The sequence below is a fragment of the Bufo gargarizans genome, chromosome 1, assembly GCF_014858855.1.
Source record: "Bufo gargarizans isolate SCDJY-AF-19 chromosome 1, ASM1485885v1, whole genome shotgun sequence".
Classification (NCBI taxonomy): domain Eukaryota; kingdom Metazoa; phylum Chordata; class Amphibia; order Anura; family Bufonidae; genus Bufo; species Bufo gargarizans.
The window spans coordinates 123,900,371-123,913,189 of NC_058080.1; the positions used below are offsets into that span (position 1 = coordinate 123,900,371).

Here is a 12,819-nt window from a genome sequence, read left to right on the forward strand (position 1 = left end):
AATCTTGTAATAAGCATGTTTATGTTAACGGGGAGTAAACTGTTGTCAGAATTCTCTGAGCAGGTTATTTCATGGAAGAACAAAGGACTGGCCATATTGAACTCCAAAATGCCCGATCCTTCTTTCCCTTCACCTTATTTCATATAATATGTATGGTCACCTGTATCTGAGCAGAGCATTTTTATTACCAGGCATGTCAGGAGAAACTTGAATTAAAGCTCCACCTGGCTGTCAAGTCTGCATGTGCTGTGCTGCAAACCTTAAAGAGACTCTCTCAGCTGGTTTGACCTCAGCACTAGGTATGGGTTGGGTGGAGCTATATAAACATATCTTTTGTGGAGCAAGTGCACTGGAGGTGGATCTTCACTGTGAAGTGTTTTCTTTATCATCTCCTCTCTGCTCTGAGTGACAGCTGTACCACCCAACCAGGACACCACTACAGAGGTCACTCAGAGCAGAACGGAGAATCAATGCAGAAAGTGCTTCACAGTGCAGTGCCACCTCCAGTGCACTTGGCAGAATGTGGTAGAGTAAAAGGTCATATTCAGCCCTCATTACGGGAGATGTAGCCGTCACAGGGGTTGTGTTTCCCGGGCACGGTCGTGTGTATGAGCCCTTATTCAGTGGGTCAGTCCAATTACTGCAATACCAAATTTATATCGTTTTTATGTTTTACTAAAATAAAAATTTGTGAGAGGGCCTAATTTTGGCAAGCATTTATTGGTACCATTTTGGGGTATATACACTTTTTGCTCACTTTTTATTAATTTTTTGGGGAGGACAAGGTGAACTAAAAATAGTTAAATTAGTCATATATATTTTTTTTTCTATTATGGTATTTACAGTGCTGGAAAAAAATAATTTTTTAAAAACAACATTTTTTTGCTTTAATTTTTAAACCCCTCAGGAGATTTTGACGTGCAATCTTCTGAATGCTTACACCACAAACTCCACTAGTAAACTATGGGATTTTTACTGGCTCTATATCAAGCCCTGCTGCAGGCATGGTTTAAGAGACAGTTTACTATAATAGTCCTTGGTACATTCACAAGACCCCAGAGTGTCATCGCAAACCAATCGGAGCAACAGATTTCACCACAGGGGCTCCGATTGGAGGACAGAGGGAGGTTGTCTAACTGCTCAGATTCTTAGGTCTTATTGACCATTGAACCTGGGAGATGAAATGACCAGGAATCAGAGTTATGTCTGAACCGGACTACTAGGGTTGGGTGTCAGCTGTATTAAATAGCTGACACCCGCTGCTTATGGATCGGGCTCAGTTTGTATGCCTGCTCTGTGCATCCCTCCCTCCCTACATATTTTAACTGATGTGAAATCTATGAGTTGTCTGCCACATTAATTCATACTTCTCCTCTGTTAGAATTTATCTAATACATCCTACAGTTCCCAGAGTAAGAGTCTCATCAAACTGCACTTCCTCTGATCGTTGTCCTATCTAAGGGCAGCAATTGACAGATCAGTGACATAGAACTTATTTTCCCTGAGTCTCAATCTATCATACTGTATGTGATGCAGCACCCAAAAAATACACTGGAGATACTGCATGCAGCACACAGACGGTTTGAGTCAAGATAGTTTTATCTTTTATAGTTTATAATTTTAAGTCTGCAACTAGTCAATGTAGGGACTCATCTAGTACATGACTTAAAGTGGTTGTACAGGCCATACATATTGATGACCTATCCTCAGGATGGGACTCCATGCCAGCACTGCTTCCCATTTATTACACTGCCTGTCATCTCGGGAAGTTCTGGTGGTACACTACCCCACCGCTCCAGAGGAGATGACGCATAATGTAATGAACAGGAAGCAGAGCTCGCATGCAGCGCCTCCTCCTCTTCAAACAGCTAATCAGAGGAGGTGCAGGGTGTCAGACCCCGACCGATCAGTTATTGATGACTTATCCTGATGATGGTCATCAATATATATAGCCTGCATAACCCTTTTAATGCCTGCTCCTTTATATAAGGAAGAAATTATAGCTTCAGCAGCTGTCTATGTTTGGGGAGGATAAATACAGTGTAACATGGAAGGTGGAGTTTGGTGCAAAGAGGTTTAGGATGCTTTTACACAGCCAGTATTTGATCAGTGATAGTCTTTAGTGATTGTGAGCCAAAACCAGGTGCAGGTCAAAAACACAGAACCATAGGAAATCCTTCCATTATACATTATCTTTGTGTATCCTCCGCTCCTGGTTTTGGCTTACAATCACTGATGAAAATCACTGCTCAAAACACTGACATATGAAAGCAGCCTTACATTGGGATCACGTGACATGGCTGCCTATAATGAAAGGGACGAAACCGCTAGAATACTGATGGTGATTTATCATTATACGTACAAAAACAAATCTTCAGAGTGCTTCTTTACACTGACACCTTATGCTAGTTGCACACTAGTGTCTGAGATCCGGCAGGGAACAGCCTGCTGAACCTCAATGCTCTCCGGCATTGCCGTAGGGTTGTAAGGCTCCATCTGGCCCCATTCACTATAATGGGGACTGACGGAGATCCTGGATGGAACCTTACAAATGTCCGGCAATGCCAGAGTTTGCCTGACGCTAGTGTGCAACTAGCCTTAACCTTTGTATAATTATCCTTGAAAGAAAACCTAAAAGAACATCTGACCATGTTACAGGGAAATATGTTGGATCCTAGTACAGAGGAGTTGTTTTCTGATATACCTTTTTCCAGTACGTACATTTACACAGGTTGGTAATACAGTGGCAGAAATCATTGCTGCCTGTGGTTGTAATAATGTAATTAACGTAGCTCTGGGGACATCATTACCCCTAAGTAACAAAAACCTCAAGCTGTCCTTAGGTGCATATTTTTTCATATGGTGAATAAACAGCATATTGCAGAAAACACAAGATCCTTTACATTTGTTCTTACAGTACAATTTTCAAACACAAAATGTCTGTATATGGTTTACAATTATTTCTATGCTATAGTATCATAAAATAATGGAAGAAACTTCTGAACCAAGCTTATTCTTATGGATGAATATATATTCAGGAAGGAAAGACTTACCGTGCTGCTTGAATTATGTAACCTCTCAGTGGAGTAACTCTTATGAAGTGATCGTTCTGGGGATTCACCTGGGCTCTTGGAAGGACTCTTTCTCATAATTTCCACATAGGACACTGGAAAGATGCCTTGTCTGTTAGTTCCGGGAATTTTACCTTCATACCAGTTTGGATCAACCTTCTTAAGAAGTGTCACTTTTTCACCCTAGAAGACAAAGACACCTATTTATAATGGGAAAGATTTTTTTTCCATCAATTTCAGGTGTGACCCTTTAAGCAAAAGGTGACTTATGTTATGCAGACAGAGGTGTAGCTAAGGCCTGACCAGTGAGGCATATGTCCTGGATGCTGAGCACCATGGGGCATGGCATCAAGTCCCTTTTATCTTGCCATTAAATACAGGCCTACAGTAGGCAACTGAATCTTAGTCCTGGGGAGGCAGAGTCTTGCTACAAGCTTCACAGCTCCCCAGGTTTTAGTTTGTTGGTGCTGAATGCTGCCTTTTCATTTCTTTCTTCTTGCGGCTGGCAGGGCTGTGGAGCTGGTAAGCCCAACGTACGACTACAACTTCTCTATGTTTGCACACTCTGACTCCAGCTCCAACTCCCACCTAAATGGAGCATGTATACTAATAACAATTAATAGTACATGTACTATATTAATCAGGCATTTAATCATCATCATGGAAATAATCAAGCTACTCAGAACATAAAATATTAGGGCCATTAGCAAACAGCTCTATGAATTTGTCCTCAGAAGTATTATTGCCACATTCAGATCCTCACATATGAATTAATATCACATTTTTTTTTTTAATAAATAGGGGCCTTAGTGGCATGCAAAACTATTCAGCCCCTTGGTGTTTTCCTGTTTTGTTGCTTTAGAAACCTGGAATTAAAATGGATTGGGGCAGTTGTACCATTTCATTTACACAGTATGCATACCCCTTTGAAGGTACAAAGTATTTTTTTAACGTGACACAAACAATAATAAAGACCAAAACTGGGAAATTGAATTTGCATAATTATTCACACCCTTAATGTTAATACTTTGTGGATCCAACTTTTGACACAATTACAAATTGAAGTCTCTTGAGGTATGTCTCTATTAGCTTAGCACATCTAAACACTGGGATTTTTGTCCATTATTCCAGGCAAAACTGTTCAAGCTCCTTTCAAATGCATTTAAGTTAGATTGGTGTACAGCAGTCTTCAGCCATGTCCCAAATTATCAATTGGATTGAGATCTGGGCTTTGATTAGGCCATTTCTCCTTGTGCTACCCCAGTGTAGATTTAGCATCATGTTTTGGGTCATTGGGGGAGATTTATCAAAACTGGTGTAAAGCAATAATCAGATTCCACCTTTTATTTTCCAAAGGAGCTATGAAAAATGAAAGGGGTGATCTGATTGGTTGCTATGGGCAACTAAGCCAGTTTTCCTTTACACCAGTTTAGATAAATCTTTCCCATTGTCCTGCTGAAAGTTGTACCTCCATCCCAGTCTCAAATTTCTGGTAGACTGAAATAGGCTTTCCTCAGACTTGCCCTGCATTTACTGACATCCATCTTTCCCTCAATCCTGAACCAGTTTTCCAGTTCCTGACGATGAAAAGCATCCTCACAGCATAATGCCGCTACTACCATGCTTTACAGTGAAAATAGTGTTATTGAGGTGATGGGAGATGTATGGTCTGCACCACACATAGCGTTTCCCATGACAGCTAAAAGTCCAGTTTTTGTCTCATATGACCAGAGAACCTTCTTCCATGTTTTCCTATGTTTTTCCATGGCAAGATGGGACTAAGTGCCGGCCCCAGGCGGCTGGGCTTATGAAAACAGCCGAGTGGGCCGGGGCTCTGCTGATTCTGTAAGCCAAGCCATGTGGACATGGTGCTTAATTACATCTAGCCATAGAAATGTTGAGATGAGACAACTCCTTTAAGCAATGGCGTTTTTCTACCCACTCTTCCATAAAGTCCCACTCTGTGAAGTATAAAGCTTATACTGGCCCTTTTAACAGATACACCCATCTCTGCTGTGGATCTTTGTAGCTCCTTCAGTGTTATTGTTGTCTTCTTTAAAGCCCTGATTAATTCCTTCCTTGCCCGGTCAGTAGGTTTTATTGGGTGTCCTTATCTTGTCAGGTTTGTATTTGTACCATATTTTGTTATAATGGAGTTAATGATGCTGTGTGAGATGTAAAAATGTGAGATATTATCTTATAAACCAACCCTGATCTATGCTTCTGGCCAATTTTGTCTCTGACCCCTGTTGAGAGCTCCTTGGTCTTCATGTTGCTTGCTTAGTAGAGTTACAGGTCCAGGGGCCTTGCAGAATAGATATATTAATACTCCCGCCATGTGACACTTTGATTGCACACATGTGGACCTTACTCAACTAATTACATGACACTGGAAGATAACCATTGTAACTATTTAGACTATTCTGTCTATTCCACTACATAAAATCATAAAGAATGAACATAGTGGCAGTGGACATGCACAACATGCAGGTCCATCCATATGGGGGCATGGGACTCCCTTGGGGTCCCAGTGGTGGGACTCCCACCGTTTAAATATGACACGCTTCTAACTTTTCTAACTTGGTTATGTATTTAAGGCTTAATAATTTTATGTGACACAGTGGGGGGAAAAACAAGTCAATTTTGCCATAGTTTTATAGTTTTTTTTCTTTTTTACTTCATTTACTGCACAGTAAAAATAACATGTTATATAACTTTACCAAATTGACATTATTTTTATTAGGTTACAACTTTTTAAAAACAAAATTGCTTTGTGTCGTCTTATTCTGACACCCATAATCTTTTTACTTTTCTACCAACAGAGCTGAGAACAGTGTGGTGGCTCATTTTTGCAGGGAGGCAAAGTAAAAATTAAATGTTACATAGTTTTGGGATTTTTTTTACATATCCTTAAAAATTGTGTTTTTCACTGTTTTTGGTCCCTTTAGGGGACATGTTTGTCGCTTGTACTGTAATACTTCTGATTTACAGTGCATAGTGATTCTCACAGGCAGTCCTGCCTCTGGCAGGATTTAATAGCAGTCGGACCTAGCAGGCCTCGGAGACATGCCAAGTACTCAGCACCCCTTGATTGCGTTTGTGGAGTGCCTATTGGAGGATAGAGTAATGGCTCAAATGCCAGGGTCGCTATTAACCGTGGCACCTAAGGGGATCGAACTTCCAGGATCAGAATTTTCTCTGCTATCAGCAGTCAGAACCAAGGGCCTGTTATATAAGACAGCTGGTATCCGTAAGTGATGGAATGGGCTCAGCTCCTGAGCTGGTGTCATTGCTATGACGCAGTATTATGGGAGAGTGTTAAAGGCCATAGACACCTTTCAGAGCATTTTGTTTTTATTATTATTGCATTGTATTCATTCTGGAGTAAAAATAATTTGTTCAAATGGTCTTTTTTTTAAATCACTGAACTGATCTGTTAGCTGAATCTGCAGCCCTTATCTCTGAACTCCAACTTACTTAAGCTAAATTCTTATCAGAGATAAGGGCTATACACCGAGCTGTCAGAAGAGCTCCGTGCCAGATTCATTGTGAATCAGAGAGCCTGCTGGTCTGCATATGCACTGAAATTGATACAGTAGCTGCAGAAGAAAAACGTGATTTTTTTTATTAAAGACTGAATGAAAAATGATTTTGAGCCCAAAATGACTAAGAAGCATTAACAAAAAAAGCCACCCAAACTGTCCATAGTCTTTTACAAGATTAATTAATTGTGTTTTGCCATCCAATTATGTATTTACAATTTAAGTATTATCCACAGATGTATTCAAACCAATGACAATGACCATGTGTGAAGATGTGGACAGCCAGGTTTTTCCTACATCCATAGGATACGTTAGGATTTAAAAAAATATTAAAATGGGTAATGTCACTTTCAAAGTAAGAAAGCCAACTAAGGAGCAGAGAGAAAGGCATTCTGCATTTCTGTCTTAATACATAAAGGAAACTCACCTTTCTCAGTGTTAACTCCACATTTGTGTCAGCAGTGAAATTATATTTCGCTATTGCTTCTCCAATCTCTCGAACATGTGCAGGAGGTGGGGGTCGTACTGGCTGTGATTTCTCATTAGGGTTTATTTTCTGGAAAAAAAAAGAAAACAGTTGTGTCTTTAAAGAACATATTCTAAAATATTTTCAAACCTAGTTAGATTTTTTTCCCTACAGAACCAGAAAAATTCAAACAGAGTTCTGAGGCCATGTTCACATCTGTGCCAGGAGCCCAGATGCACATATAGCTGGAAGAAGAGGGTTGCATGCAGTGTTATCTTCCCCATCAAAATGAAAACCAGAATCCGCCAGACTCCATTTTTAGTCAGTGGGGTCCATATGGTGAGGTGGTACTTGTTGTGTAAATGGAAACTATGACACGCTAAAAGTGTGTTTGGCCTAGCCTGTTTTTATTAAGAATGATATTACATTAAAGGGGTGGTCTGGGTTCAGAGCTGGACCAGGACATACCCATATTTTAACTCCCCAAAGAAGGATCATGTAGGGCAAGGGATTTTTTATTTACAATAATATACTGCTAGGCGGAGGCTTCCGCCCAGCAGTGTGTTCGGTGTTGTCACTGGCTCTGATGGGCTGGCTTTAGCACTTCCCTAGCCATTTTACAGGCTAGGGCAGCACTAAAGCCTGCCCCTTAGTACCAGTGACGTCACCGGGCTCACTGCTGGGTGGAAGCCTACGCCTGGAAGCCCTATGGAGAGCCCGGTACGTCACCGGATCTCCTGAAAATGCTCTGATGCTCTTGTCAGGGGGGATGCCTAGGTGAAAATATGGGTATGTCCGGGTTCAGCTCTGAACCCGGACAACCCCTTTAACTTGAGACCTTAGTGCACTGTTTTTTGATTTTATGCTATATAGTGTCCAGTTAAAGGGTTAAAGCCCATCTAGATATTTATAGCATATCCACAGGACCAAATATGTACCAGTACCTATCTTGAGAACAGGACTTAACTCGCAGCCGCAGTGTATACAGATGTGGCAACACATGTACAGCTTTTTCCATTCATCTCTATGGGAGTTTCTAAAGTAGTTGGCTGTTTTTTGTAACTCCTCCCACATAAGTGACTGGAAAGAGCTGAAAATTCATGGCCACCTCTCCATTCACTGCGGCCACAAGACAGGGGACTTCATTCTTGACATAGGTCCTGTGCATATGTCATAAGTGCCAGATGGGAATATCCCTTTAAGTGTACTAAATGCATCAGTATATGTTTTGTTGACCAGAAAAAACAAGAAGGCTCCATTCTCTGAACTTTAAAAATTAGGTGACTTATATTAAATACCAATACTGAAAGAGCCAGCCTGCCTTTAAGGGGAATTGACCAGGCTCCAGGCAGGTTGTCATCTGGAGGAGACTGGACAAGCTACAACAGGTGTGCTGTCTGCTTGAATTACACCCTGGAGGACTCTCAGATAGGTTACTAAATGCATACAAGTATAGTAGCTGTTAGGAACATATTTTGGACTACAACTTTGATTTCTCTGTAATAGTAAATGTAGACTTTGGAAATAAATTATCTTCAGCAAGTGAAAATCACATGTAACCATAACTTTTGGTGACAATGGAGTAACTGTTCTGGGACACCAAATATTCTCATGGACATTGCAACCACTTAACTTGTCACTCTCCATTAGAGGACACAGGTGATGAAGTAACTGTGCTTGAAATGCCTTTCATGCCAACAAAAGTGGCTTAATATAGTTGTTACTCCAAAAAGGAAAACTACTCTGCTGATGACATGTAGTTCCCAGCAAGCAGATGTCTATATATAATAATTAAACAGTCATTTTATAATACTATGTTGTACAAGGGTTGCCATTTCCGATACAAGGTTCTATACTGAAAACTCCAGTAAAATTACTCAGGACATTCATATTAGAAAAATGGAACATGATAATTTAAAGGAGTTTTCCAGTTTAACCATTCTATAATGAAGTTATGAATTGTTCCAATATACTTTGGGGGTAATTTATCAAGCCCCGCACTCCATAATTATGGCTTCAGAAAGTTGGGGCTTGTAAATTTTGGGACTGATTTGTGCAAAAATTTGCGACTTTTGCATTTTTACACTTCTCACTTCAGTTTTTAAAAGTGGGTGGGAAAGTGGATATAGTTAGTTATGTTAATTAGTTTCTTTTTAATTAGTTTCACTTTTTTAGGGCTTATGCGGCCTGCAAACAGTAAATGGGTCCGCAATCTAGAAGATACGGAGCAGAAGGTCATGGAAGCCCTACGGAGCGTTTCCATGGCATTTCAGTCTGTGCCTCCGCACCCCCAAAAAATAAAACATGCTCCATTTTTTGCGGTGTGGACAGATTGTGGAACCCATTCAAGTTGAATGGGTCTGCATCCGTCAGCGCAAGTCACATGGATGGTGCCTGTGCACTGGGAACCTCAATTTGATCATGAGCCCTTAGGTTTATCATTGTCACAAACTCACTCCAGTAGGAACTTGATATAAACAAACTGAAGTAGCATTTCTAGACAAAATTTTATGTCTAAAGTTGCGCCAAATTTGAACAACTGGAGAACAAGTGAACAACTACAAATGAAAGGAGTTCTACTAACCTCAACGTAAGAAATTGGCAATATTCCCACTCTTCCATGATGTTCTCCTTCATACCAGTTCTTGTCTATTTTCCTGAGGATGTACACAGTATCTCCTTTCTTAAAGGACAGCTCTCTGTAGAGTAAATGTCACATACATAATGACTATACGATTCAGCTTGATAGAGAAACATCTCATTACCTCACTAAGGGCTAGGTTCACACCTGAGCTAAAGATTCCGATATTCTGTTTTGGCATAGGAGCAATACTAGAATCTTTAGGCTAGGTCTACACGACGACATTTGTCGCGCGACAGATAGGGCGCAACAGTTGTCGCGTGACATGTTGTTGCACTAATGTCGCGCGACAATTTTTAAAATGGCAGTCTATGGTGTCGCAGAAAAATCCATCTCGAATTGATTTTCTGCGACTGTCGCGTCGCAGTCGCAGCATGTCGCATGTTGCAGTGCGACACCATAGACTGCCATTATAAAAATTGTCGCACAACATTAGTGGAACAAAATGTCGCGTGACAAATGTCGTCGTGTAGACCTAGCCTTAGATCTGACATATGCTGTATACTGCTGATGCCTGCAGGTTGCCATTCACTATAATGGACGTATGTCGATTTCCAGTGTGAATACTGGCATTATGCTGGATGAAATACCACTGCCTGCAACAGTATTTCATCCTTTTTTTGGTAAATCTGTGACAGAGGCCCCAGATGTAACCGCCACAGCATATGTGAATGTAACATAAGGAAAAGCAATAATATAGAAAATAAAAATATAAACTGCATATTAGATTAGCACAACTCCCACTATATAAAGTATGATGCACTGCAGTAAAGGGTTATCATCCAATTTTTAGCAAAGCACTTACTTTGGTGTCTGAGCCTTGAAGTCATACACGGCCCTAGCAGCCTAGATGTGAAAAAGAAAGAAAGGTGACTTTATAAATAAAAGATTATTATCAAACACTATCCACCACATCCCATGTACTCAGAAGCGCCACAGATATCGGCATCGTGCAGCTTTATATCTACTCCCCTATTATGTTAAGTTTCCTGAACCATTGTACAAAATAAGCACTTGTTACCTTTTGTGTCACCTCTTTCTCCTCGTAGATTGTAAGCTCCTGCGAACAGGGCCCTCATTCCTCTTGTTTTAATTGTTGACTTGTTTATTGCCATGTAATGTATGATTCTGTTTGTACATGAACCCTCTGATTGTAAAGCACTGTGGAATGCTGTGTGTACAATCATGGAAATAAACTGGGTCCCTATACTATCCTACCCCTAGTCTACCTTAAAGAGGACCCATCACCTCTCCTGATATTTCTGCTTAATAAAAAAACAATTCTGGAGTGTCAACCCCCCAGTTGTCAATTTATTCATACATTTCATGGAGTAGAAGAAAAAATCTCCAGAATTATTTTCTAAGTATATAAAAGTATTTACTAAAATAGACATATCAAGAGAGCACAGAGAGTAGAGTACAGTTGGCCATACATCTGCAATAGCTGTCAGCCAAACGCTCATATGACCAACAGCTATTCCTCCTGACTCCACCATATACATGCACATTCTGTTCGGCTTTTTACAAAGGTGATAGACACTTGTGGCAGCAGTGTATATTCTGTCAGAACAAAGGATCAGGCATGCTGAAAATAAATATGCTCAGTCCTTAGTTTCCGAGGCATCGTCTGTTGGGGGAGAGTTGACACACACCCATACTTTTCTCTTACTAGTCCAAATGTTTACAAGTGATGGCCTCCATCAATGTCTGATAGGCGAGATCTTACACCTTCACCCCGACGATCAGCTGTTCTGCGGTATCCTCAGCACCAGAACTACATAACCACACAACTCCATCCACTGTGTAGAAGATGAAGCTGGTTACTGCAAATCTGCTTCCATTCAATCAATGGCGGCAGCTCTGCAGTAATTAGGTCTATCCACTGCAAGGTGGATTAATGTTATATACATTATGTTGTGTTTTAGTACTTTAAAAAAATAACAATTTGCTTTGCATTACTATAACCTGATACCCATAACGTCTTTTTGTCTAAAGAGCGGTGTGAAGCTTGTTTTTTGTGGGACTTTTTAAAGAAATAAATGCTATCAGCTCATCACCTTTTTAGTGCTCGGATCCTTAGGAGAAGCAAATCCACTGTAGAAACAAAGTAGCGGGTCCAGCACTTTGCTCTTGAATAAAACCATACATTTCTAATCTAATTTCAAATATTAAAAAAAAGTCCAAAAATGGCACACAGCAGGACATCTCCCCACACCAGTCAACGTGTTTCTGACTGCTCAGTCTTATTTATGACATGGTCATGAAATAAACAATTCATGGTTTTATTCAAAATCCCAGCGCTGGACCCACTACTTTGTTTCTACATATGACTTTTTGATCACCTTTTATTAAATTTTCTGTGAGAAAGGGGTCAGGATGACCAAAAAAAGGCAAATTGGGCATTTGATGTTCTTTTCCATTATGGCATTCAACACTCATGATAAATATTTTTATATTTTAATAGTTCATAAATTTTTGGCACAGTGATACGAATTATATTTATTTTTGGGGACTGACACCCACCACATATGGAACGGGCTGAAATTAAGCCCCCTCTAAACATTCCTCCCATACAGATGACATACTTGTACATCATTTTGCATTAAAGGGGTTGTCCCGGCTTTTACTATTCATGACTTATAATAGGTAGGTCATCAATATCAGATCGGAGGGGGTGCAACACCCGGCACCCCTGCAAATCAGCTGTATGAGGAGACGGTGAGCGCAGTGCATTCTCCCTTCTCTATTTCTGTTCACTGCTGCTATATATGGTCTTTGCCATAGGATAGGTCATCAATAGAAAAAGCCCAGACAACCCCTTTAAGGGGTTAAAGTGTAACTGCCATTCTATTTTTATTTGTGCAATGTATAGGGGCAGTGATACTGACCATTTTTTTTTATATACATTTCTTTCAGAAAAATAGCTCTAAAGTGGCCCATTTTGAGCCTTAGCAACGCTCCTCTGTCTTCTGTTACATAACATTGGAGACTTGCCAACACTGACTGTTATGTAACAGAGGAGCGTTGTAAGGGCTCAAAATGGTTCACTTTAGAGCTATTTTTCTAATAGAAATGTATGATTTCAGTAATTAAAGTATA

The 12,819-nt window shown here is 40.3% G+C and overlaps 1 protein-coding gene across 6 annotated transcripts in view; it reads right to left on the minus strand.

Annotated features, from left to right (window-relative positions):
* SORBS2 (sorbin and SH3 domain containing 2) overlaps positions 1 to 12,819 on the minus strand; it is a 280,974-nt gene that overhangs the window by 26,312 nt on the left and 241,843 nt on the right. For all 6 annotated transcript variants that reach the window (XM_044297794.1, XM_044297802.1, XM_044297811.1 and 3 more), the window contains 4 exons: positions 10,526 to 10,566; positions 9,664 to 9,778; positions 7,041 to 7,169; positions 3,054 to 3,254 (listed from right to left, as the gene is read on the minus strand). In XM_044297794.1, coding sequence (XP_044153729.1) covers positions 3,054 to 3,254; positions 7,041 to 7,169; positions 9,664 to 9,778; positions 10,526 to 10,566 — 486 coding nt within the window. The remainder of the gene's footprint in view (positions 1 to 3,053; positions 3,255 to 7,040; positions 7,170 to 9,663; positions 9,779 to 10,525; positions 10,567 to 12,819) is intronic.